Source organism: Prunus persica, chromosome G6, assembly GCF_000346465.2.
Source record: "Prunus persica cultivar Lovell chromosome G6, Prunus_persica_NCBIv2, whole genome shotgun sequence".
In the NCBI taxonomy this organism is placed as follows: Eukaryota; Viridiplantae; Streptophyta; class Magnoliopsida; order Rosales; family Rosaceae; genus Prunus; species Prunus persica.
In genome coordinates this window covers 6,500,248-6,528,057 of record NC_034014.1, presented here as the reverse complement: position 1 = coordinate 6,528,057, position 27,810 = coordinate 6,500,248, and the positions used below count along the sequence as shown (strand labels likewise).

At 37.4% G+C, this 27,810-nt stretch overlaps 3 protein-coding genes across 4 annotated transcripts; all 3 read right to left on the bottom strand.

Annotated features, from left to right (window-relative positions):
- Positions 205 to 12,932, bottom strand: LOC18775571. The gene is made up of 7 exons (XM_020565641.1): positions 12,019 to 12,932; positions 11,188 to 11,899; positions 9,582 to 10,711; positions 8,724 to 8,901; positions 1,014 to 1,090; positions 861 to 912; positions 205 to 627 (listed from the first exon to the last, which is right to left on the bottom strand). The coding sequence occupies exons 1-7, from the start codon at positions 12,930 to 12,932 to the stop codon at positions 283 to 285; spliced, it is 3,408 nt and encodes a 1,135-aa protein (XP_020421230.1). The 3' UTR covers positions 205 to 282.
- Positions 14,596 to 18,483, bottom strand: LOC18774047. Its single transcript, XM_007208633.2, has 3 exons — positions 17,373 to 18,483; positions 15,615 to 16,387; positions 14,596 to 15,054 (listed from the first exon to the last, which is right to left on the bottom strand). The coding sequence occupies exons 1-3, from the start codon at positions 18,129 to 18,131 to the stop codon at positions 14,913 to 14,915; spliced, it is 1,674 nt and encodes a 557-aa protein (XP_007208695.2). The 5' UTR covers positions 18,132 to 18,483; the 3' UTR covers positions 14,596 to 14,912.
- LOC18774899 lies at positions 21,815 to 26,350 on the bottom strand. Of its 2 annotated transcripts, none has more exons than XM_020566441.1 (4): positions 25,551 to 26,350; positions 23,763 to 24,541; positions 22,847 to 23,029; positions 21,815 to 22,354 (listed from the first exon to the last, which is right to left on the bottom strand). In XM_020566441.1, the coding sequence occupies exons 1-4, from the start codon at positions 26,271 to 26,273 to the stop codon at positions 21,907 to 21,909; spliced, it is 2,133 nt and encodes a 710-aa protein (XP_020422030.1). In that variant the 5' UTR covers positions 26,274 to 26,350; the 3' UTR covers positions 21,815 to 21,906. The 2 variants fall into 2 exon arrangements, with proteins under 2 accessions (XP_020422030.1, XP_020422031.1); XM_020566442.1 differs by having other exon boundaries at positions 22,242 to 22,354; positions 22,828 to 23,029; positions 25,551 to 26,331.

Sequence of the window (27,810 nt, the reverse complement as noted above, 5' to 3'; positions counted from 1 at the left end):
ATTTGGCAAACAAGTCGTCGGGTAAAAATATCAAAGCTTTCCTGTATCCTTGCCTGATTCGTGCTTTTAGGCACTACACTGTGACCCATTTGTAACCCCCATCGAAGAGTCACTTGGGCAGGAGTATTGCCCAGTTTTTCTGCCACCAAGTTCACAATTAAATTCTTAAGGACCTTATTCCTTGCCAATGGACAATAGCCTGGAATAAGATTATTCATCACAAAAATACATCACTAATTAGCCAATGCTGAGGTTCAGGAACCACAAAAATGAAAATCTAGCCTATTCTGTTCCCAAATTATTCACAGAAGTCATGTGTAACAATAAAAGACTTTGTCTCCGCATACTCACAGATAACTGAACTCCCTTAGATTTACAGAAAGTGTGCAGCTTCGGTTGCTGCCAGTGAGGGTGCAATTCCACTTGATTAACAGCTGGAGGTATTCGTGCCACCTCTAACAGATCTCCAAGCTTCTTTGAAGAGAAGTTGCTGACTCCAATAGCCCTGGCCTTGCCAGAGTGAAAGAGTGCCTCCATTGCTTTCCATGTACTGGGTATATTAGGTTGGGTAAGGTTTTGAGGATCAGAGCCAACTGACCCCTTTTTCATGCTCACTGGCCAGTGGATCTACCAAGATTACAAATAAGCAATTGCAATATTACTTTATGCATACATCAGAACAAAATAAATGTGCTAGTGAGACTCCGAAAGTTGATGTATCTTCAAAAATTTGTTTTGATTAGTCAGTCCAAGGCATGTGATTAATTAATTTCATTTTACCTCCAATAAAACATACATTTCTAGGTGACATCTTCAAGGTACATTTACTATAAGGGTAAATCTTAAACTTGTGCACTTACAAGATAGAGATCCAGATAGTCAAGCACATCATCTGGTTCATGATCAGTACACCTGCAGATAATTCTGATTTCAACTTAGCATTTGATGGTAAAGTTGGAATTTTGAGATGATAAATTGAAGACTACAAAACTTAAGCAGAGTTTCAAACAAACCAGAGTTTGGAGGTGATCCATAAGTCCTCACGCTTCACAGCCCCATCGGTAAACAGCTTCTTCAGAGCAAAACCAATCTACATACATAAACCAGAAACTGATTTCATGTCTCAAAACAACAGTTTCCAGCGTGCATAAATTTTCGATAAGTAATTTACGCTGCGCAGCTATACTATTTCTTTAAATATGCACGTGATGTGTGATTCCATCAAGAACTTGACAGGTTCTGCAATTGTAGTTGTTTAAAAAAATATATATATCAGGGTATCGCCGTCCGGCTATACTATTTTTAATATAAAAAAGTTCCCCCAACCATTTAGTGCCACGTGTCAACACTTGTCTTTTTAAAAAATGTTCCAAAACTGAGTATAGAAGTCCGGCTATACTATTTTTAAATATAAAAAACGACCCCCAACCATTTAGTGCCACGTGTCAACACTTGTCTTTTTAAAAAATGTTTCAGAACTGCGTATAGCCGAGCGGCTATACTATTTTTAATATAAAAAAGTTCCCTATCTATTTGGAGCCACGTGTCAACACAAGTCCTTTTTTAAAAAATTTCAAAACTGAGTATAGCCGCGCGGCTATACTATTTTTAAATTATAAAAAAGACTCCAGCCATGTGGCGCCACGTGTCTGCACATGTCTTTTTAAAAAAATAAAAAAAATATAGAGTATAGCCGTGCGGCTGTACACCTTTTTAAAAATAATAATAATAAAGAAGAACCAAAGTAGATATTAATCTTCCTCTATGTGATGTTTTAATACAATTTTTATTCCATATGTTATTCTTATTCAATAATATATGAGAATTATTTGTATATATATATATATATGTGAATACATATGTAAAAGACTATAGTCTCTCGTCTATACTATTTCTTAAATTCAATTTTTTTAAACAAAAAAAAAACCAGTAACACCTCTCCCCTATACTATATATATATTTTTTTTCAAAACTGAGTATAGCCGGGCGGCTATACTGTTTTAAGTGTAAAAAAGTTCCCCCAACCATTTGGAGCCAGGTGGACACATGGCTTGTAAAACAAATTTCAAAACTGGGTATAGCCGGGCGGCTATACTCTTTTTAATATGAAAAAGGTCCCCCAACCATTTGGAGCCACGCGTCAACACTTGCCTTTTTAAAAAATATTTCAAAACTGTGTATAGCCGTGCGGCTATACTATTTTTAATATAAAAAAGGTCACCCATCCATTTGGCGCCACGTGTCAACATCTGTGTTGTTAAAAAATATTTCAAAACTGAGTATAGCCGTTCGGCTATACTGTTTTTAATATAAAAAAGTTTCCCCAACCATTTGGAGCCACGTCTCAACACGTGTATTTTTAAAAAAATTTCAGGACTGAGTATAGCCGCGCGGCTATACGATTTTTAATGTAAAAAAGGTCCCCAACCATTTGGTGCCACATGTCAACATTTGTGTTGTCAAAAAAATTTCAACACTGAGTATAGCCGCGTGGCTATACTATTTTTAATATAAAAAAGGACCCCCAACCATTTGGTGCCGCGTGTCAACACTTGTCTTTTTAAAAAATGTTTCAAAACTGACTATAGCCGCGCGGCTATACTATTTTTAATATAAAAAAGGTCCCCCAACCATTTGGCGCCACGTGTCAACCCTTGTCTTTTTAAAAAATATTTCAAAACAGAGTATAGCTGCGCGGCGATACTATTTTTAATATAAAAAAGGTCACCCACCCATTTGGCGCCACGTGTCAACACTTGTGTTTTGAAAAAATATTTCAAAACTGAGTATAGCCGTTCGGCTATACTATTTTTAATATAAAACAGTTCCCCAAACATTTGGAGCCACGTGTCAACACATGACCTTTTTAAAAAAAATTCAAACCTGAGTATAGCCGCGCGGCTATACTATTTTTAATATAAAAAATGTCCCCCAACCATTTGGCGCCACGTGTCAACACTTGCCTTTTTAAAAAATATTTCAAAACTAAGTATAGCCGCGCGGCTATACGATTTTTAGTATAAAAAAGGTCACCCATCCATTTGGCGCCACGTGTCAACATTTGTGTTCTTAAAAAATATTTCAAAACTGAGTATAGCCGTGCGGCTATATATTTTTAATATAAAACAGTTCCCCCAACTATTTAGAGCCACGTGTCAACGCATGTATTTTTCAAAAAAAATTCAAGGCTGACTATAGCCGAGCGGCTCTACTATTTTTAATATAAAAAAGGACCCCCAACCATTTAGTGCCACGTGTCAACCAGTTTTGAGCGGCTCTACTATTTCAATACTGAGTATAGCCGTCCGGCTGTACTATTTATAATATAAAAAAAGTCCCCCAACCATTTGGCGCGACGTGTCAACATTTGTGTTCTTACAAAATATTCCAAAACTGAGTATAGCCATTTGGCTATACTATTTTTAATATAAAAAAGTTTCCCCAACCATTTGGACCCACGTGTCAACACTTGTCTTTTTGGCGCCACGTGTCAACACTTGTCTTTTTGAAAAATGTTTCAAAATTGAGTATAGCCGTGCGGCTATACTATTTTTAAAATAAAAAATGTCCCCCAACCATTTGGCGCCACGTGTCAACACTTGTCTTTTTAAAAAATATTTGAAAACTAAGTATAGCCGCTCGGCTATACTATTTTTAGTATAAAAAAGGTCACCCATCCATTTGGCGCCACGTGTCAACATTTGTGTTCTTAAAAAATATTTCAAAACTGTGTATAGCCGTTCGGCTATGGTATTTTTAATACAAAACGGTTCCCCCAACCATTTGAAGCCACGTGTCAGCACATGTATTGTTCAAAAAACTTTGAAGACTGAGTATAGCCGCGCGGCGATACTATTTTTTTAAAAAAAAGGTCCCCCAACCATTTGGTGCCACGTGTCAATACTTTTGTTTCAAGATTGAGTACAGCCGTTCGGCTATACTATTTTTAATATAAAAAAGGACCCCCAACCATTTAGTGCCACGTGTATTTTTAAAAAATGTTTCGAAACTGAGTATAGCCGCGCGGCTATAATATTTTTTAATTATAAAAAAGACTCCAGCCATGTGGCGCCACGTATCTGCACATGTCTGTTTAAAAAAATCAAAAACATAGAGTATAGCCGGGTGGCTGTACACCTTTTAAACATAAATAAATAAAGAAGAACCAAAGTAGATATTAATCTTCCTCTATGTGATGTTTTAATACAATTCTTATTCCATATGTTATTCTTATTCAATAATATGTGAGAATTATTTGTATATATATATATATGTGTGAATACATATGTAAAAGACTATAGTAACACCTCTTGCCTATACTATGTATATATATTATTTTGAAAAACTGAGTATAGCCGGGTGGCTATACTATTTTAAGTGTAAAAAAGTTCCCTCAACCATTTGGAGGCAGGTGGACACATGGCTTGTAAAAAAAATTTCAAAACTAAGTATACCCCGGCGGCTATACTATTTTTAATATGAAAAAGGTCCCCCAACCATTTGGAGCTACGTGTCAACACTTGTCTTTTTAAAAAATATTTCAAAACTGAGTATAGCCGCGCGGCTATACTACTTTTAATATAAAAAAGGCCACCCATCCATTTGGCGCCACGTGTCAACACTTGTGTTCTTAAAAAATATTTCTAAACCGGCTATACTATTTTTAATATAAAAAAGTTTCCTCAACCATTTGGAGCCACGTGTCAACACGTATTTTTTAAAAAAATTTCAAGACTGAGTATAGCCGCGCGGCTATACTATTTTTAATGTAAAAAGGGTGCCCAACCATTTGGCGCCACGTGTCAAGACTTGTCTTTTTAAAAAATGTTTCAAAACTGAGTATAGCCGTGCGGCTATGCCATTTTTAATATAAAAAAGGTCCCCCAACCATTTGGTGCCACGTGTCAACACTTGTCTTTTTAAAAAATGTTTCAAAACTGAGTATAGCCGTGCGGCTATACTATGTTTAAATATAAAACAGTTCCCTCAACCATTTGGAGCCACGTGTCAACACATGTCCTTTAAAAAAAATTTCAAAACTGAGTATAGCCGATCGGCTATACTATTTTTAATATAAAAAAGGACCCCCAACCATTTGGTGCCACGTGTGAACACTTGTCTTTTTTAAAAATGTTTCAAAACTGAGTATAGCCGTGCGGCTATACTATGTTTAATATAAAAAAGGTCCCTAACCATTTGGCGCCTCGTGTCAACACTTGTCTTTTTAAAAAATATTTCAAAACTAAGTATAGCCACTCGGCTATACTATTTTTAATATAAAAAAAGACCCCCAACAATTTGGTGACACGTGTCAACACTTGTCCTTTTTGAAAATGTTTCAAAACTGAGGATAGCCGTGCGGCTATACTATTTTTTAAAAAATTTGAAGACTACGTATAGCCGCGCGGCTATACTATTTTAAATAAAAAAAAAGGTCCCCCAACCATTTGGTGCCACGTGTCAACACTTTTGTTTTCAAAAAAATTTAGACTGAGTATAGCCGCGGCTATACCATTTTTAATGTAAAAAGGACCCCCAACCGTTTGGTGCCACGTGTCAACACTTGTCTTTTACAAAATTTCAAAACTGAGTATAGCCGTTCGGCTATACGATTTTTAATATAAAAAAGGTCCCCCAACCATTTGGCGCCACGTGTCAACACCTGTGTTATGAATAAATGTTTCAAAACTGAGTATAGCCGCGCAGCTATACTATTTTAATTATAAAAAAGGTCCCCCAACCATTTGGCGCTACGTGTCAACACTTGTGTTCTTAAAAAAAATTTCAAAACTGAGTATAGCCGGGCGGCTGTACTATTTTTAATATAAAAAAAGTCCCCCAACCATTTGGCGCCACGTGTCAACACTTGTGTTTTGAATAATGTTTCAACACTGAGTATAGCCGCCCGGCTATAATATTTTTATTATAAAAAGGGTCCCCCAACCATTTGGCGCCACGTGTCAACACTTGTGTGCTTAAAAAGGTTCAAAACTGAGTATAGCCGCGCGGCTGTATTTTTTTTATTATAAAAAAGGTCCCCGAACCATTTGGTGCCACGTGTCAACACTTGTGTTCTTAAAAAAGGTTCAAAACTGAGTATAGCCGCGCGGCTATACTATTTTTAATATAAAAAGTGTCCCCCAACCATTTGGTGCCACGTGTCAACACTTGTGTGCTTAAAAAGGTTCAAAACTAAGTATAGCCGCGCGGCTGTACTATTTTTATTATAAAAAAGGTCCCCGAGCCATTTGGCGCCACGTGTCAACACTTGTGGTCTGAAAAAAGGGTCAAAACTGAGTATAGCCGCGCGGCTATACTATTTTTAAATATAAAAAGGGTCCCCCAACTATTTGGCGCCACGTGTGAACACTTGTCTTTTTTAAAAATATTTCAAAGCTGAGTATAGCCGTGCGGCGATACTATTTTTAATTATAAAAAGGACTCCAGCCATGTGGCGTCCCGTGTCAGCACATGTCTTTTAAAAAAAAATAAAAAACATGGAGTATAGCCGTGCGGCTGTACACCTTTTTTTGAAAAAATAAAATAAAGTAGATATTAATCTTTTTTTTTTTTGAAAAAAAGTAGATATTAATCTTCCTTTATTTGATGTTTTAATAGAATTTTTATTCCATATGTTATTCTTATTGAATAATATGTGAGAATTTGTGTAAAATTTGAATTTTATAATTATTGTGCACGAATTATAATAATTTGAGAAATTTTTTGATAAATCACATCAACATGTCATGTGGATATGTACAGAAGCAATAAAATAACTTCTCAAGTGAGTAAGCGAATTACTAAACTATTTTCATGATCACAAATTTATTGATTCAATTTAGCACTCCGGACATAAATTTGTTTTGGTAAGGCTCCATTAACATAATATTTAAACGTATAGCCGTACGGCTATACCCTTGAAATATCATAATTTGAATTTCTCTTTTTGAATTCCTTTATTTAGTAGTTATGTTTTAATTATTGACACGTATATAATCTTGACATGACACGACCCATTGCCAGCCCTAGCTAAGACAATCATTGTGCAGTCATTCCATGACCTACACAAGTACCCGGAGGGGTACGAGATGGAACGACCACAGTGCGGATGTTACTGATAAAGAGTAAACGCACATAAAAAAAGTGGCTTACTTTCTAATGTGCGGGTTGCTCCAAAAAATGAGTATGTATTTATCCAATACCCTTGTATTCAATATGAATTAATGATGTCAAGAGAGCTACATAGTTGTTGTCCTAAAACTTTGACCCAAACACATGGTTTTAGGAAGACGTCTATGGCTTTAGGACAGCGACTACGTGCCTCTCCTGACATTACATGCCAGATATTCCTAACCTTTTTCATACGTATTTATTGTATTAGTTATTGTGTATAATTGATGTGTTTCGGGTATAATTTATTTACTTAATTTCATATGAATATTATGAGTATAATTATTGAATTTTTCCAACAATCTAAATCCGTATATTTCATCTCTTTAGTTGCAGAAAAAACTTTGTGAGATTATCTGTTTGTGTTTGCATTTGTATCTATGTACATGAATTAGAGTGAATTGAATATCTCATTGTCGAAATAATGTCGCTTAATTGAAATTACAGTATACATATAGAACTATATTAATAAACTTAACCGAAAATGTCGTGTTTTAAATGTAGTACAGTAAAATTGCATCTCTGTGATGTGTTTGATTATTGAAATGTGTCTACAATTTTATTAGACACCACATGTTTGTTTTTATGATGTGTAGAAGTCCAAAATGTAATTTTAAAATCGTACTATATTTTTTGGAATGTGTTTGTGTAGTTGTATTACTTTCATATGACTATTTGTAAATAATATGCTAATGCTATATTTAAATAAACATAGACTTAATTTAGCCGAATAAGATTTGTTTATATGTTTGCATCTGTATTGTTGTAGGAAAGATTCTCAGGTACTTTCGAGTGGCTCATGTGGCCAAGAACATGGATGATTTCAAACTGATGCACGTAAGGTGCCAATTTGTGTACAATCATCTTGGTTGGAAAACAAAAATCGAATATTGATTGGGTTGAGGTGGAATGGCAAAAGGATCCATCAGCTACGACAATCACTGTGCGGTCATTCCATGACCTGCACTGCACAAGTATCTTGAGGGGTATGGGATGGAACGATTGCGAAAAATCTTTGTGGTACCTGTGGATGTTACAGATAAAGAGTACAAGCGCATATCACATATGGTTTCTTACAACCTAATATGCGTGTTGCTTCGAAAAATGAGTACGTATTTATCTGATACCTTTGCATTCAATATGAATTAATGATGTCAAGAGAGGTACGTAGTCGTTGTCCTAAAACCTTGACCCAAACACATGATTTTAGGATTTGTCAAGAGAGGCACGTAGCCCATTACGATTTGTTTACCTGTTTGCATCGGTATTGTCGTAGGAAAGAACTTCGAAACAGTCTGAGTTTGTTTCCATGTATTTGCGGTATTTCTGTTTTATAAATTAAATATAAAGCAATTGTAATTATGCGTGTTCTTAAGTTGTTGTTATACCCTAGAGGTGAATTTGTTTGCATCCTTATATTATATACGCTACGCTATTGCCAGTGAAGTGCCTTATGGTGAAAATTTTCCTGCACATAATCGTCTTCATCTTAACACCCTCCCTTAAACTGAATGCCATCTATGCAGTTAGTTTAAAAAGGAACTTGAACAAACTCCAAGTAATCCACGCAACTTCTCAAATGCTTCCAGCTTTAGAGGTTTGGTCAGGATATCTGCAACTTGGTCTTCACTTCGACAATAAACCAAATCAATGGTTTCTTCAGCTACAAGATCACGAAGGAAATGATACCTCACATCTATATGCTTGCTTCTTCCATGTAAAATTGGATTCCTGGAGAGTTTAATAGTTGAACTATTATCACAATGAATCACAGTAAGCCCATGTTGATAAAACTGTAGCTCTTCAAGAATCCTTCTCAACCAAATTGCTTGACATGCATAGGTTGCTGCAGATACGAACTCTGCTTCAGTTGTGGACAAAGTTACAACCTGTTGCTTCACCTGAACCCATCAAAAATACATGGCCTGTTGTACTCCGCCTATCATCCAAATCACCAGCATAATCACTGTCAAACCAGTCAAATAGGTCCTCCATTTTTCTTGTAGAAAATACCAAAATCTGTTGTTCCTTTCAAGTAACGAAACACTCTTTTAGCAGCTCTGAGATGCAGCTCCGTTGGTCTTTCCTGTTGAAATGTAAATTCTGTTACTGGTTTAAGTTTGTTAGTTTGACAGGTGTAAGGCTTAGATTAGATTCTAGAGCATAGGTCTCATATGTCCTAGCTCATGCCAAGTGTGCAGCTCATATTGCTGGCACTAAATTGTATGGCTGAGATCATATTCTCTGCTGTACAAAAGGAATGTTCTGTGAGAAATGAAATGTGTGTGCTGATTACATTCAGATAGCCAAAACAGATTCTCTCCCTCTCTCTTTCTCTCTACAACTTTGTCTCATATACTTTGTGTGCAAGAAATCTACTGTTATATAGAAACTTCAACATTTCCATATACCTGCTAATTAGACACACTGCATACATAATATCAGGCCGAGTGGCTGTCAAGTACATTAAACTTCCAACAATTTGTTTGAAGTAAGTACTATCAACCCTCTCTTCATCAAGATCCCTTGAGAGCTTCAATCCCGGTTCAGTTGGAGTCACAACTGGATTACAATTCTCCATGTGAAACCTCTCGAACACCTCCTGAGCATATTTCTTTTGCCCAATAAAATATCCAGTAGCTGTTTGTACTACTTCTATACCAAGATAATATTTCATCTTTCCCAAATCAGTTATGTCAAAATCAGCCATCATAGAATTCTTAAAATCAACAAACATAGCCTCATCATTGCCCGTAAAAATAAGATCATCAACATATAAGCAAACTATCAGGATTTTACCTTCTGCTCCAGACTTGATGAATAGGGTGTGCTCATATGGACATTTGTTAAAACCTGCCTTTTCAAAGTATGCTTCTATACAACTGTACCAGGCTCGAGGTGCCTGTTTCAGGCCATATAAAGCATTCTTTAATCTGTAAACCTTATGTTCATTACCTTTTATCACATAACCAGGTGGCTCCTCAATGTAGACTTGCTCAAGTAGTTTACCATTAAGGAAGGCCGATTTCACATCAAGCTGGAAGATGGGCCATGAGTTTTGTGCCGCGAATGAGACTACCAACCGAATTGTATCCTGTCTTGCGACAGGAGCAAAAATCTCTTGATAATCAACTCCATGTTCTTGATTGTAGCCTTTCACAACCAGCCTTGCTTTGAACTTGTCAATTTCTCCCTTTCCATTCAGCTTCGTCTTATAAACCCACTTTACACCAATGGTTTTTTGCCCTTCAAGAAGATTGGTTCGCTCCCAAGTCTCATTTTTCTCTATAGCTTGAATCTCTGCATCCATGGCTTTTTTCCACTTTTCTTCTTTCACTGCTTCTGCAAACAATATAGGATCGGAGCCTGCAAATAGAGCGAAATAAGCAGTTGTATCCTCATTAGATAATTCATCTCCACTAACATAATCTATCATCCAAGATGGTCTTTTTCTTTGTCGCTGTGGTTCTGAGCTAGGTGCCTGAACTTCATTTGGAATTGAAACTCTTGCTGAAGAACTTGGTAAAGCTTCTGCAAGGGACTGACAAGGAAGTTGCAATTGTGATTCAGACCCCTGACTTTCAAGAGGAGGTTGCAGTGGCTGTGTAATTTCCCCGCCAGCTTCCTCAAGATCAATTAAAATTTACTGTTGTTCGGTGCTGCTCCAATCCCATGTGTTTTCTTCATCAAACAGAACATCTCGACTGATTATTATTTTCTTGGTAATGGGATTATATCACCTGTACGCTTTGGATTCTTCACTAACCCCAATAAAGACACACTTCACACTTTTATCATCAAGCTTTGTTCTCTTTTCATTTGGAACATGCGCATACGCTATACACCAGAAAATTCTGAAGTGATCAACTGATGGCCTGACTTCACTCCAAGCTTCTTGTGGTGTTATGTTTTTTTTACAGCAAGGGTAGGGCTTCGGTTGAGCACATGAACACTCCAATTGACTGCTTCTGGCCAGAAAGTCTTTGGAATGCCTTTTTTTACCAACATGCTTCATACCATGTTCATAATCATCTGATTCTTTCTTTCTGCCACGCCGTTTTGCTGTGGTGTGTATGCAGCAATAAGTTGCCACCGTATTCCATGCAATTCACAAAAACTTGCAAAGTTATGTGAGTTAAATTCACCACCACTATCTGTGCGAAGGATCTGAATGTACTTGCCAGATTCTTTTTCAACTCGAGCCTTAAAGCTTTTAAAAACAACAAAAGCTTCAGATTTCTCTTGCAAGAAATAAATCCATGTTTTTCGACTATAATCATCAATGAAGGTGATGAAATACCTTTTGTTTCCATTCGATGTTGGATTGATTGGACCACAGATGTCTGAATGAACCAACTGTAGGATTTGCTCAGCTCTCCATGCTTTTCCTTGTGGGAAAGAATCTCGATGTTGTTTACCAACAATGCAATCTTCACACATTTCTGTGGGACAGTTAATCTTAGGCAGTCCTTCCATCATGTTCTTCTCATGTAGAGTTTTCAGGCCTTTGAAGCTCAAATGACCATAACGAAGATGCCACAACCATGTTGGATCTTGCACTCTTGTTGAGAGACACTTCTGGGCATCATACTGAATGTGCAAAGGGAACATTCGATTTGTTGTCATTTTTGCTTCTGCAATGAGGCCCTTCTCTGGATGATGAATCATACTGAATGTGAAATTGTCTGCACAGTGTTGTTTTTCATATGGAATTTGATATCCCCTTTTCCTATGACAGAAATGCAAGAGTTGTTCCCAAGCTTTACAGTTTCTCTGAATGTTTCATCCAAATCATAAAATAAGGACTTGTTTCAACACATGTGATTGCTGCAACCCGAATCTAAATACCAAGAAGTATCACCTGATGAAAACTCCTTCTTGTCGATGTGAGCCATGAAGAGTATTTCTCCTTCAGTCTCAGCGAAATTTACCTTGGTTTCCTTGTCAGGGCATTCATACTGATAGTGGCCAAGCTTGTGACAGTAATAACATTCCACACTCGCCTTGTCAAATTGTGCTCCTTGATTGTAAGAAAGTTGGCGTCCTCTACCTCTGCCGCTTCCACAAAATCCTCCCCGTCCTCTACCTCTTCTTGAAGAAGTAATTCCTTCATAAGTACTGACCTTCAAGGCTGGCTCCTCCACAACATAGCTGGTCATCCTCTGCTCATGAACTAACAGTGAGCTTTGCAGCACATCAATCGAAAGACTATCAATGTCATTCGATTCTTCAATGGAACACACCACATAGTCAAATTTGCGTGTCATTGAGCGAAGGATTTTCTCAATGACAGCAATATCTTTAAAATTTTCTCCATGGATGCGCATCTTGTTTGCAATTGACAGTGTTCTTGCAAAGTAGTCATTCACTGACTCTCCTTCCTTCATGTGAAGAATTTCAGACTCTTTGCGAAGAGCTTGGAGTTGTGCACGTTTCACCCGTGCAGTGCCTTGGTACTTCGTCTTCATTGAATCCCATATGTCTTTAGCAGTGTCCTTCTTCAGGATGGTTTCGAGAATGGCACGATCTATTGCTTGAAACAAATAATTCTTTGTCTTCAAATCCTTCAATCTCTGATCCTCCAATGTCTTTCTCTGCGCTTCTGTCAAAACAGTCTCACTAGTGTGCACATCGATGCCGGTTTCCACGAGAGTCCAGTACTCCATGAATCGCAGAAAATTTTCCATCAACATACTCCAATGATCATAGTGACCATCGAAACGTGGAATCGCAGGTTGCACAAAGCTGCTTTCAGAAGCCATTGAATATCTTGCTGCGGCAAGACTGAAAGCTGCTGCTTTTCCAAATCAGACCCCAGTGGGGGGCTCTGATACCAAATGTTGTAAAACTAAAAGCTGAGTTTGCTGCAGAATGAGTAAAAGGAATGCGATTTCAATTCATTGACTTGAAGTCTAATTAAATACAAAGGCAAATAACAGAAAGCTAGAAAATAAAGTAGCCTCTAATCCCACGACTAACAACTCCTAATATTCTGGGATTCTCCTAAGGAATAGGTAAAAGCAACAGACTTCCTAACAAATAGGAATTTATTGAAAAACAAACGACTAAATATCTTAACACTTCATCCCATCATGCTTGACGGAATGCATCCTAGAACAAGAGTGCAGAAAGAAGGGCATATGATTTCTTTTTTCTTTGTACTCCCAATGAAGATTCATTAACATTAAGTAGCAACGCCTGGTTTACCGCTAAATACACGAAAGAAGACAAAGCAATCCCACCACTATTGAACGGAAATGATGTCATCGGAGCTGCAAGGACAGGATGCAGGAAAACTCTTGTTTTTCTAATACCAGCTGGAGTTGCTATATAGGACACAGTTTACTCCTCGTGAGGGAACGGGCGTTGTTGTCATTTGCCCAACACTGGAACTTGCTATTCAGGTGAGACCCTGGACATTGTTGTTATATTTTTCTTTTTTATGCCAATGCAAATTTCACGTACCTAACCACTGATACAAACGGTGGAGTAAAAGTGGGCTTTGTTGATGGAGTTTTCGAGATTGGTGGAGTGAAATATGACTGCCAAGTAACTGGTTATTTTCTGAAATGCTGCATATTGGTACAGATGGCTTTCTTATTGAAAGAAATGTTTCCCTGATTTTTGAATATTCTTCGTATTTATTAATCCTTTGGCCGAGATACTGGAATGTAGTTTGGGATCCTTTTGCAATTTTGATTGTTGTGTTAGTGACAAAATTTAGCTTGTCTGTGTGGTTGAGCTACGTCTCTTTCATTGAGAAGAAAGAATATTTAAAAAATAGGTTTCAGCTAAAAATTCCATCAATTTAAAACTTAGGGTGACTCGAGGATCTGGATCATCTGCTATATTTTCTCTGCTAGAATCTCCTTCACATTTAATATAAGATTGCCACATCAATAAAATACAATACAAGGGTTAGAGAACTAACACTTCATCAACTAACTGGAAAAAGAAAAAGAAGAAGTACTAACTCCTCCGAAATCAAAACCCCCTCAAAGATCCCATTTTATTTCTATGGAACTATGGCCACGATGAAATCTGATGGCTTTTCATTCTGCTTCCTAACTAAAAATCAAAATATCATTTTTCCCCCCCTCGTTTGACGCGCTTTTGTTTCAGATACATTAGTCTTCTAAGAATGATAATAAAACATGGACAATATTTCCCTCCTTGCCTGTAAGGAAGAACTCCTCCATACCTTTTATTCTGGTTCAACCACAAACTAACATGTATCCTCTCTTTTTTAAGGAGCGGGTCTTGAATCCAAATATGATTGAGTTGGGTAGGGTTGGTGGGGTTAGGTTGACCTAATAATAAACGGGTCTTAAACCTAAAATTATAAACCGCTAAGTATGAATTGAGTTACAAATTAGGATCAAAACCGACCCAACTCAATCTGTGCCCACCCCTAAGCGTCCCACATGGTGTCAAGGGGGATACCCTTGAAAAATATAAGAGGAATGCAAAACTAATGTGCCAAAAGTTAACAAAAAGCTGGGCAATATTTTAGCTTAGCATCTGACATTGTGGTCCTTAAACACCCTTCACCTTTTTTTTCATAACAAAGAAAACAAAGGAAAGCAAAACGCAAAAGATCACACTAATAGCCTAAATCTTTAGTTGTAGTCTAACAAGAGTCTTGGTAATCCCGATCATTGTCATCGTCGTACTTGTCGTGACTGTTCGCGTATAATGGGCTGTGCCTGTCGTGGCTGTTCGCGTATAATGGGCTGTGCCTGTCATGGCTGTTCGCGTATAATGGGCTGTGCTTGTTGTGGCTGTTCGCGTATAATGTTACGCTCATCCCAGATTCGGCAGGAACATGTTGCTTTCTTGTTCTTCCACTCAGCTCCACAAGTATAACAAAACTCATAACCACATCTACAAAGACAGTGCAAGCATATAGACAAACCACAAGGATTGGTATACAGAAAAAAAATAGCAGCACCCAGAAAAGAACAATCAAAACTAGTTCTTTTTGTGGGTAAAAGAATAGAAAAGGTGGTCTGCAACTAGTAAAGGCAATACACCAATACCATAACTATCTGAGGGGGCAGTGTAAGGCCCTACCATGATATCTATTTATAGATTACTAGGATCTCATCCAATGTTTGCTAACAAAAGCATAAAAGAGAATGCCAAATAGATCAGCATGCAAAGATTGACTCTTTTGGTGGTTTGATGGCCCATTGGCAATGTGGTTTTCAATCAAAAGAACTCAGAGGAACTTGAGACCCAACACTATACTTAGCCATATCCACTCTTGTACTCAACTTGCTACCAATTAGATCATATTTGAGTTCACTAGCTGTATATTTTGTTTTATCTTTTGCTAGTTTCATCCCTCTCAAAAAATTGCTAATTTGATCTAAAGATGACAAAATCAACAGAACAATGACCAAAAGACAAGTCAAATAGGATGGAGGAGTGGGGAGTAATACCTGCAAGTTATGTGATAACAACCTTCGGCAAGTTCAACCATATGGCTGCACTTTACGCACTGACGCCAGAGTTTCTTTGTAGCCAGCGAGTTGAGCAATTGGTCTTCTGGGTGGGGATAGGGATGTGATCTTTTATAATCATAGCAGGTCATATTGAAGTGCCAAGGGACCTTGCAATTGATACAAAAATAGTAATGACATTTCATGCATCTCCTGGCTCCAGTTTGCTCAGCATGGACAAAAGTAGTTTTGGTATATTCTAAGACCTCCTTTTTAGACATTAATGCAGAACACCTGGGATTTGGGCAATAAACTTTGTCTGTAACCGGAATAGAAAATTCCTTGATTCTTTGGCTTATGGCCTCAACTAGTTTAGGTGCCAAGAATTCTGCACAGCTATCAATATTCACCTCATTTTTACAGCCTTCATGAGGGCACTCTGCCCCCATCCCATTAAGAAACTTTACTTCCACATGCTGTTTCATACAAGAACAGCAATACCTGTGTAGACAGCCATCGATTGAAAAAATTTCTGCAACATCAGTTTCTTCAAAGCAAATTACACAAGTCTCCTTCAAACTCTTTCCATTGCTAGAGTCTGCACGCCAGGTGATCTGAGAAACTATAGCCTCTCTTGCAACTTTAAGTGCAAACTTAATGTCAGTATGTGCTACAAGAGAAGGGCTGCAATATTCAAATTTTCTTTGTAGAAGAGCCACTTGATTGACTAATGTTGCAACCTTGCTGTTTCCAGGACGCACTCTGTTTGTGACCTGTATTTATAAGATGTCAATCATCTACATGAGTGGCACCAAATGGAATTTTCTGTTATGCCCATATTATATTTTATAAACATGAATAGTGATGAGAGCAGCAAACTTGTAAAGACATGAATTATACTATCAATAAGGAGAAAAATAAATGGAAAATAACAGAATTTGGGTTTTCTGGATACAGTTTGAATTCTTCGGAATAGGAAAAAAAAAAACAAAAAACATATTTATCCTGTAATACAACCAACAAAGTTTGACAGAACACATCACCAAAAAATAATTAACAAATTTCTAACAGCAACAAAATAGTATAACTGCATGACCGAATCATTGCTGAACCCGAAATTTGAAACTCTTAACACATTAATACCAGTAATTGGCTTTGTCACAAAAATGCAGCAAGCTCAGCAAATGTTTAACATGACAGACTGAAAGAAGGAGAGGTCTAACAAGATAACTGTTAATTCTCCCAAATACCAAGTTGTTTGGGATTATTCCTTGCAGCTTCTGCACAAAGCTAAATTAACACACTCCAAAACACTGTCACAAATGACATGACATACACTTGTTAGATTGCACTTCAACCAATTAACCCAACACAAACACTGAACCAAAAACCAATACAGCAACTCACTCATATTGATGTTTAGTAATTGGCTTTCACACTTCTCATAGTTGCCCACAATCTTCCTGCTCAATCTCCGATAATGTTCTCCCAAACAAACCCACATATAGTAAGCCCCAAAATTTCTATCCCACTTCCAAAATTGTCAAATGCACAATCTTTTTCTTTTCCTCTGTTTCAGAAGATACCCAATAGTTCATACAGCCAAAGATTTCAAATTTGCAATGCAACAAACAATGCACACCAGTCAACAGTCAACTCTACTACCATTAACATAAACACAAACTCCCACCCAATTAAAAAGTGAATTTGAGAATAAAAGAAGACCGATAAAAGCGAGTGTTTAATGCTAAAACTCACATATTGGTAAAGCATGTAGTCATCACAGTAAAAGGTCACAGATTTCAAGTCCATGGTGAGAGCTTTGTTAAGCCCCTCAATGATGGCCTCAAGCTCCGAAGCCTCATTGCTCAGCACCACACCATCAACCACCGCCTCCAGATTCTTCCTCGCCTCGAATATCAGATTGTCTCTCGGGTCACAAATCGCGATACCAACCCCAGCCACCACCACCTTCATATCCCTAACCCTCTCCTCGCTCACCAAACCTTTGCAATACAACCTCAAATTCTCAGTCTCCACCGCTGCAGCTTTAGTCGACGATGACGAAGACGATTCGTCCGCACAGTACGGACGCTCGTAATAGTCGCCGTGCTTGTCCCAGTAGTCCTCAGGCACGTCGCGGAGGTCGGCGGCGAACTTCTGATCGTGAATTCGACGGTTGAGATCTTCCTTCATCTTCATCATCTCCGAAACGGTGCGCTCGTGGTCCTCCCACTCCTGCGCGAATCGCTCGACGTCCTCGAGCATAAGCGCGGCGGCGAGGTCTAAAATGGCGTCGTTCAAGGCGTCGTGAGGCGGCGAAGGAGGCGGAGAGTTGCGCGAACTCGAACCCGAGGCCAACGAGGGATTGAGAGCGAGAGAGGCGGCCATGGCCTCCTGCATTTGGAGCTTGAAGGCCATGTCCAGGTCGGAGTCTAGGGTTTTGGCGGCCATAAGGTCTCTGCGTTGCTCGGAGAGAATGGTGTCGAGGTCGTCTGGGTCAGTACGATCATCCATGAGATAAAGTGGTGAATAAAAATGCTTCGCGAAAGCCTACGAAAAGGAGTGGAGACTTGTCAGAGAAGGAAGAGACCAAGGAAACAGAAGGTTTTGGAAATTGATGAGAGTCTGCAGATTTCAGCCACGTGTCTTCTGAATTTACCTTGACGAATTTTGACCATAAAGCAGCACTTTTCAAACAGAGGGAATTTTATTTATTTTTTAGTCAAAAGAAACAAAACATTATAAAGGAGGGATCTCAACACCATATAAATCCCAATGTAACTTACGTCAAATATCATTGACCAAAAAAAAAAAAACCTAAAATATCTCTTGGAAAATTTCCAAACCAAACACACATGTGAAGAAGTATGCTTGCTTTTAATCATATCTGCTACTTGATTTGATTCACGATAGACATGTTGGATCAAAATTTTATTAAAGTTATTAAGCAACTAACATACATCGTGAATAATACGCACATTTCAATGAGTTGAGATTTGATTATTAAAGAGTATGAAGGCATGTTTATGTATCAGTAATAGAGAAAGCAAGAAATCAGAGAATTTAGGAATCGGGGAACTACTGAATAAAAATGGGAAGAATCATTCTCATTAAGCTATTTACTAAACATATGGAATTAGCAAAGGAATGGGGTTGATTCATATTGTTATTGTTTACTAACTTTCATGAATTAGAATCCAAATTAATTTGATTACTAAAATGCCCTGCACATTTTCACCACAACACATATATAATTCTCAAATTGGCGAAGGAGACTAAACTAATCATGCAGAAAACTAGTAAGGTGGTGTAAACATGAGGAATCAATATGCTGAACAAGATGAACAATAGGAGCCCAGTTCAATGATAATGTTAATAACATCTTTGTCCAGAGCCAATTTCAAACGAAAAGATAAACTCCAATGAATATATATCTTTCACCTACGTAACTAGTAAACAATCAAATAATAATGACATGCATAATCTTCATACGATTAAATACATGGAACTTCTTGGAACTGAGTTTTTATTTTTTTTAGGGTTGGAGCGTCTTGGAACTTCTTGGCGTGAGGTTTTGTTTTTTTTAGGGTTTGGGTGTTTTGAAATTATGGTAAAGTGGTAAGGGTATTTTTGGAAGTTAATAAGAGAAAACAGGAATGGGAATCGTATCGACTACTCCCTTCTAGTTGATCTGATACCTAGTTTTGAGGGGATGTGATTACGGATTTTGAGGTGGGGTCCACTTATTTTTTTCATTCTTGATTGCAAGTAAACGCAGAGGAAGTCAGGAATGGAAATCATTTCCTTTCCTCCCATACCCATTACTGATACGTAAACATGCCCTGAGTGATACTAAACGAATTCTAAAATTAACTGAGTACTCCATACTACCAATTTATTAATTGAATTACAAATTTACCCTAATATAAAATAATCAAAAAAGATTTATTGAATTCGAAAATTTGATCGAAAATTTATTAAAGTCCTTAAGCAACTAACATATATCGTGAATAATAATACGCACATTTCAACAAGTTGAGATTTGATTATTAAATATGAGTGCTGCTAAACGAAGCCTAAAATTCACTAAGTACACCATACTGCTAGCAATTTTGTGTTTGGTGGGTAATCTGTAAATTCCTTGGTAAATTCGAAAAGGTCTGGGGTTTGCCCTGACCCTGGGTGTTGGAGTAGCCTTTCCCTCCCCTAAACTTTTATATAAAAAATTTATAAAAAAAAAGATATATTGAATGAAACAAATATAATTTTAATAAGTATACCATACTCACCATATTCAACCCTAATCAAACGTAGAAAAGTTTTTGTATTGCTTGGTGCCCACAACAAACAACTCAACGGGCACTAGCAGAGGTGCAAGAAGGTGTCGTTGAATGTTCATTCAACATTCACTCACTTGGTGAAGCAAAGCAAAAGTTATAGCGACAGAGAAGATCTAATCATCTAATAATACGAAGATCATGCGTTGAACTTGAATTCATTCTTGTGTTGAATTATTGTCTTGCCTTCAAACTGGAAGAGGCTATCTCTATATTCTTGTGGCAGACCACAAGGTGAAGAACTCACTCACGCCACTGCTCTGCTCTCTTTTCTCTTTTTCCTTCTAGTTTTTGAAGGTTTTTTCATGGTTTTTTTTTTCGAGCTTAATCATTTATATAGTGCATTCAAATTAGAAGTTGAAAAGTACATAATAACTACGTTGTTTGTGATGTTGAGAGTTGTCTGATTCACTTGTGTATTGAGATGAAACTAATTAGAAAGTCCAACTTAAGTATTTTCTTCACAATAGCTAATGTTCCTAAGTTTCATCTTATATTTGGTCTCTCTTTATTATTATTATTATTTACTTCTTCTTTTTTTGTGCATGAGCGGCGGTAGATTACATATTTGGTTTCATTCTTGCTGGAGCTTAGTTTGCATGTTGATGTTTAGGGTGTTGTGTGATAGTGTATTAAGATGTATAAGGGTATTTTTGGTAGTTAACTAAGGTGCATTTAGTTAATTTTATATTTTGATTAAAATATTAGGGTGTACTTAGTTACTGTAAATCATGAAAAATCTTAGTGAAGCATTGTTTCTCTTTCATAATAATGTCATCAAATAAATAAAAAATAAAGAGTTAACTATATTAGCCTAAATCTATTTATACTTGTAACCTACAAAAGTCCTCGTAATCGCAATCATCGTTGTGGCCATACTTGTCGTGGCTGCTCAGGTACAATGGGCGGTGCATGTCGTGGCCGTTCGCATATAGTGTTACTCACATCCCAGATTTGGCAGAACCATGCTGCTCTCTTGTTCTTCCACTCAGCTCCACAAGTATAACAAAACTCGTAACCACATCTACAAGACAATGCAAGCATGGACAAACCACAAGGATTGGTATACAAATGAAAATAGCATACAATTGTTTAGATGATTAGGATCTCATACACAATGCTTGCTAACAAAAGCATGCAGAGAATGGCTCTTTTGGTGGGTTGATGGCCCATTGGCAATGTAGTTTTCTCACATATAAGAAGTCTAGAAGGAACTGAATCTACTTGTTTCATTCCTCTCTAAATAAAATTGCTTATCTTATCTAAACATAACAAAATCAACATGGCAATGACCAAAACACCACCCAATAACTCCAAACCAAAAACACAAAAGACCCATAAAAATGGATCCTTTAGTGATAAAACTCACATATTGGTAAAGCGTGCAAGGGAAGGCAAAAAGGAGTGGAAACTTGCTGGATAAGGAAGAGACCAAGAGCGTCTTGGAAATCAAGTCTTCAGATTTAAGGTGACAAGTTATACTACGTGGCCATAATACTACTATTCTATAATCTCTCGTGAAATTACTTTGATTAATTTTGACCATTAAGCAACACTTCTGCAAATGACTTGGATTGGAATATTGACTTTCCTAAACTCAAAATTCAGTATCTTCTAATTTGAACACGAAAGTATCACTAGATGACGGATGACCTATTTGTAATCATATTTTTATTTATAATCAGATTTTGTTAATTAATTAATTAATATTCAATAATTGTTAATTAGATTTTAAACACAACACACACAAAAAACACTTTTTTCTGTTTTGAATTCTCCTCCCCTTCTCTTTACCTCAACTCTCGTCTTTCTCATCTTCCTTTTTCTCCTCCTCTCCTTTAATGGTATTAAAACAAATTAGAGCAGAACAGATGGATCATCAAACGGAAAACCTCATGGACAAGAAGTCAGTGAACACAAAATTCTTTCGAGTGGGTATTATAGTGTTACAATTAATAATCTGAGTAAGAGTCATAGCACTCGCTGTCAGAGTCACAATACTCCTCCACATATTCCCCATATTCATATTCTTCATCCAAATATCTATCGTCTTCAGCAGACAAGTTATGCTCACCTTCTTCAACCACCTCCTCCTCCTCTTCGTCCTGAATGTCCTCCCCAACCTCTTTCTCTTGAATTTCCTCATATTCTTCATCAAAATCTGCATCATCTTCAGCAGACAATATTTGCTTCTCTTCCTCAAACTCATCCTCAACTTCATCTTCATCTTCATCTTCATATTCGTCTTCTTCCTCATCTTCACCCTTCTCTTCCTCCTCCTCAAAGTCTCCATCTTCGTTAGACAAGATCTCATCTTCATCTGATGTTGGGCATGAACATGTTGCCTTTTCGACATTCCACTCAGCTCCACTGACATGGAAAAACTCAGGCGCCGCATTTCTGCAAAAGCAATAAAAGCATGATAATGGGTACCGAGATCACATAAACAGTTGTTTGCAAACTTGATCTGCATCTTTTTCTTTCAGGTGGAATGACCTTCAACAGCTTTCAATCACAATTAGAACAATATAAAAAAAATAATGCAGATTCCCAAGGATGGTACACAATCTGAAACACACACACTCACACTGATACAAACATATAAAATTATAAAACACATTTGTTCATCCTTGTGTCTTCATCATAGTCATCATGTGCACATTCTCTTTGTCAACTATAATGTGGGTTCTTTTTTCAAACTGTCATGTTCTCCTTCCTTTCTTTACAGTAATCAAGAGATGGGAAAACCTTTTGAACAAGCAGTAACCATTTGATACTCTTTTTTTTGCCACAAACCATTTGATACTTTACACAACATATTAATATAAGTACTACTGAATATTTTCCATTCGGAGAAAATTTGAGGGAATGACTTTAGAGAGGGGATGTTACGGTAAAAGATATTCGTAGTCAGAATACTCCTCTGAATCTGACTCTGTCACGTCCTCTGAATCTTCATCTTCATCTTCATCTTCATCGTACAAAATATTACCCTCATCCCATAGTGGGCAAGAACATGTTGCCTTCTTATCTTTCCACTCAGCTCCACAATTATAGCAAAACTCATACCCACATCTGCAAAAGAAATAAACCCATTAGGATGAATACTAAGATGACATAAATACAGTAACTCACAAACTTGACGTACAACAGCTTTCAAAATTTCAATTACAATATAATAATACTGATAAAATCCAGATTCCCAACAAGTTTGGGCAACAAAACACCAGTCAACGATCCTCTTAGTTGGGTTTATATTATCATGACATTTACCAAATCAAAGGTTATCAACCCTTTCCCATTCTCTGTCTTCAACTCGATCTACATTTGATTTTTACCATTTTCCTCAAGCACTCTTTCCACACATGTTTTCTCTGTCAACAAATATGAATTTTCTCAACTCCCAAAACACATAGATTGTCTTAACTCTTTCCTCATTTAAATTACTGCTGAAAACAATAGTATGATGATCACTCAATGCACAAGATTCGAATTTCGAATCTGTTTTCCACATGCCCTCTACTTTTACTAGCAAGTCATCTCAAAACTCCCATTACGGAATTTAAGCTATTCTTTTATTTTTTAAATCCATTCCTTAGGAAACTGGAGCAAGCAGAGTATTTTCTAGAGCCAAAAGTATGGCCTTTTTGTTTTCTAGTTAGGACATCAATAGTGTATACAACACCCCAATGACCGAGGTAGATTGAAATGTCTAAAACAAATCTCGTTCCCTCACATATTTTTTTTACTGAAAATAATTTCGAAAGTTATTATGAGGGGTAAACTCCAAAAAATGGGGAGTAAATACCTGCAAGTCATGTGGTAGCAACCTTCAGCAAGTTCAATCATATGGTTGCATTTCACACACTGACGCCACAGATTCCTTGAGGCAAGAGACTTTAGCTTTGTATCTTCTTCTGGGGGATAAGGATTCAGCTTTTTGTAGTCAGAGCATGTTCTGTTTTTGTGCCAAGGGACTTTACAATTGACGCAGAAAAGGCAGTTGCATTTCATGCATATCCTAATTCCTGATAGTTCCACATCCCTCAAGGTTTTTTTGGAGTGTTCTAAAAGCTCACGTTTTGATATTAAAGCGGAGCACCTTGGATACGGGCAATAAACTTTTTCCGCAGCAGGAATTGAAGCTTCCTTTAAGCGTTGGCGCATTGTTTCCACAACTTTAGGTGTCAAGAATTTTGCACAACTGTCAACACTAAGGTCAGACTTACAATCTTCATGAGGGCATCTAGGAATCATCCCGTGAAGCAACTTCACCTCCACATGTTGTTTCATACAAGAAAAGCAATACCGATGCAGGCAGCCCCCAACCGAAAACATTTGACTAACATCAGTATCTTCCAAACATATCACACAAGTCTCATTCACATTCTTACAAGTGGTAGATTGTGCAGGTTGGTTGGTCTGAGATTGAGACACTATTGCATCTCTTGCAAGTTTAAATACAAATTTAATATGATTTCGGGGCACAAGCCTTGGGTTGCAACGTGTAAACTTTCCTTGAAGGCTCTTAACCTGATTGACAAGCACTGCTATCTTGTGCTGCTTTGCTTGCCATTTACCAGTAACCTTCATGCATAAAATATAACGTCAGAAATTCAACAGGCTCTATTCATGGGTGTAAATAGACTGTAGCACAGTGACTATTCATCAAATATTCTTGGTTTCAACACAAATACTACAACATTGCACACATAAATGTCATAATAAACTCCATTATTTTAGACCTTGTTCACAAGACTTTCTCTAATGGTCAATTTAAGTACAAGATAGCAGACTAATTTGGCAAATGCTGAGAAGACACAAGTAAAATTTCTCAAAGTGAATGTGTCTCTTTGTCCACAATGGATGATATACAATTTGCCCTATCAAATTTCATCAAATACATCTGAAAATTGAAAGTTCACTATTGTTCCAAGAAAAACAATATTAATTCGCAAAACCTACAATTGTATACACTAATATAATAGTAAGTTCCATTCCTTTAGACCTCTTTCACAAGAGTCTCTTTCATGGTCAGTGTAAACCATAGCGTCCATAACCATATATATAAGATAGAAGGCTAATTATGATAGATGTCATGGATTCATTCAAATATCACAGAACTACAGTAGAATGAGGGCTAAAATCTTGAAGAATATAGGGTTAGAGAGCAAGAGAGAAATAGAGAAGTGAAGAACTCTGTAATTTCATTCAATATGATAATGATATCATCTCTTCCAACAGAAGCTAGAATGCCTTTACATACATTGCCATATGACAACAAAGAAAAATTAATTTAACTAATCTTGACACCTGTCCTAACTAATTAGTCCACATCAGCATCAATATAACGCTGGTGTGGTGTAATACTAGCAACTAAATTAAACAAATGCTGATAAAGCCCAACTAAAATTTCTCAGAGAAAATGGGTCATCTCTGTCTACAACAGATAATATACAATCTGCTCTATCTAATTTCATCAGTATATCTTTAAAAAATTGAATTTTTATATTAAAATGAAAAATCCACAATTAGCCTAACTATTTTTCATCAACAGACCGAAACGAGGCAGAGAAGAGAAGAGATAGCAACTCACAAACTGAAAAATGGGAAAATTCTCACAGAAAAAGGTGATGCGCTTCAAGTCCAAAGCAAGAGCAGCATTAAGTCCTTCAATCAAGGCTTTCAACTGGGCTCCATTCTTGCTCATCCCATTCCCAATCAGGGGTTTCCAAACCTCGAACACCAAATTATCCCTGGAGTCGCATAGCGCAACCCCAACCCCAGCCAGCACCACTTTCTCATTTCCAACCATTTCCTCGCTCACCAAACCCTTGAAGTAGAGCCTGAACACGCTCTCACTCTCGACCCTCTTCGTCGACGACAACGAGGAGGAGCCTTCGCCGAAGGGTTTGGCGAAGACTTCGCCGGACTCTTGCCACTCGTCCTCTGGAATCTTCTTGATCTCCCTCCCGACCTGATCATCGTGAATCCGACGGTTGAGATCCTCTCTGGCTTTCCGCTTTTCGATTTCTCGGTCTTTCAATTCCTGCTCCATTCTTATGAGTTCTTCGGACTTGAGGGAGACGTGGGTTAGGGTGTTGGGGATGGTCCGAACGGCGTCGTTTCGACAGGGTTGGGTGGAGGAGGAAGAGGGTTGGAGAGCGAGAGAAGCGGCGAGGGCTTCTTGAAGTTGGATATTAAAGGCGAGATCCATGTCGGACTCTAGGGATTCGGCTTCCATGAGCTCGCGACGTTGCTCGGAGACGGCGAATAGAACGTCGTCGCCGTCGTCATCGGGTGACACGCTGCTGGCCATGTAGGACTGAGAGAAAGAGAAATAAATGAAGTATGCGTTGTATCGCGGGACTTTTGGATTTTGGGGGGATTATATATATATATATATATATATATATATATATATTGGACAAACTATAGTAAACCCCTCAATTTACAAGTTGTTATGAAATGAACTGGTATATATGCGAATATTGAGCTGCACGTAAAGTAGATGAGACACAGTATTTAACGAGGTTCGGCTATGCCTACATCCCGGAGAGCAGCAGCAGTAACTTTTCCACTATGTAAAATAATAGGGCTACAACTTTGTGTTTACAATATGTATGGCTCACTCAATTTTCTCTCTTGGAGAATTTCTCTCTTACTCTCTTTCTTCTCAACTCACTCACCCTCATTCTTCCTTCTCTTCCTCTTCTCTATGTGTGTTTACAAGCAAATATAATGCCTATTTATAGGCAAAGCAAATGGAATTAATGGAGACATAATGATTTATCTCCAACCCCATTATCTCATCTTTTGACTAATACCTACTAACTTTATCTCTACTAATTCTCACCTAATCTTACCTAATTATCTCCACTAATTCCCACCTAATTTTACCTAATGTGGGATTCATTTATTTTATAACACTCCCCCTTGAAGACCACATGTGATATGTTAGTTGCATCATTAAAGACTTGCTTGGAGAAAAACCCAGTGAGGTAGAAAACTGATGGAAGGAAGAAAAAAAAAGTACAGCAATCTGTATAGCATACTTCTGGATGCTCCCCCTGATGTCTTCATGACGGTCTTTTGGAGTGAGAATCTTTCGGAGTGAGTGGAGGATATAGCCATTAATAATTCTCGTAGTTGAGTAAGTAAATATATTTTCAGTGAGCTATCTCTATGTAAATCATAGAAATTTTCAGAGTCCGCGTTTCTAACAAAACTTGGGCTATTTGTAAGTTCACTTGAAAGAATATGCCCGTACATGGTGTTATGCGGAGATAGCATCAAATATACCTCACATCATCCCAAAATGATGGTGATGGAGTTGAGCCCTATCTGGAAAATATGATGTCCGGTCCAATATACTTCCGGAAAATCATTAAAGTGTTCAACGGATAATCCTCATAAAAATGCTTCAATACTTTCTTAATATAAGTAAGAATCTCGTTGGCATAATGCTCGATCCTTAAGTCGAGACAAATATTTCGTGAATTCTGCAGAAGCTTTAATGTGTTGCAATCACATTATAATCAATGTACTCACTGAGGTAATTTATGCATATTAATATTGAGTACAAATTTTGTGCTTCAAGCACATGTCCTTTAGGGACTTACTTTATGCAATGTCAATCCTCTTAACGAATTTTGTTTAAAAGGGATTAAACTTTATGACACATTATATAGCTTTCATCCAGCTATTTATACATCTTTAGGAAATCGCTTCTGGCGATATGCTCCGTGCATTTAATAACCCTTAAAGATAATATGTTGGTCTCTGTAATTGTGTAATAAGGGGGGGCACAATTGAATCTGTAAATATGGAGAAAAACCCAACATTCCTTGTTTCTG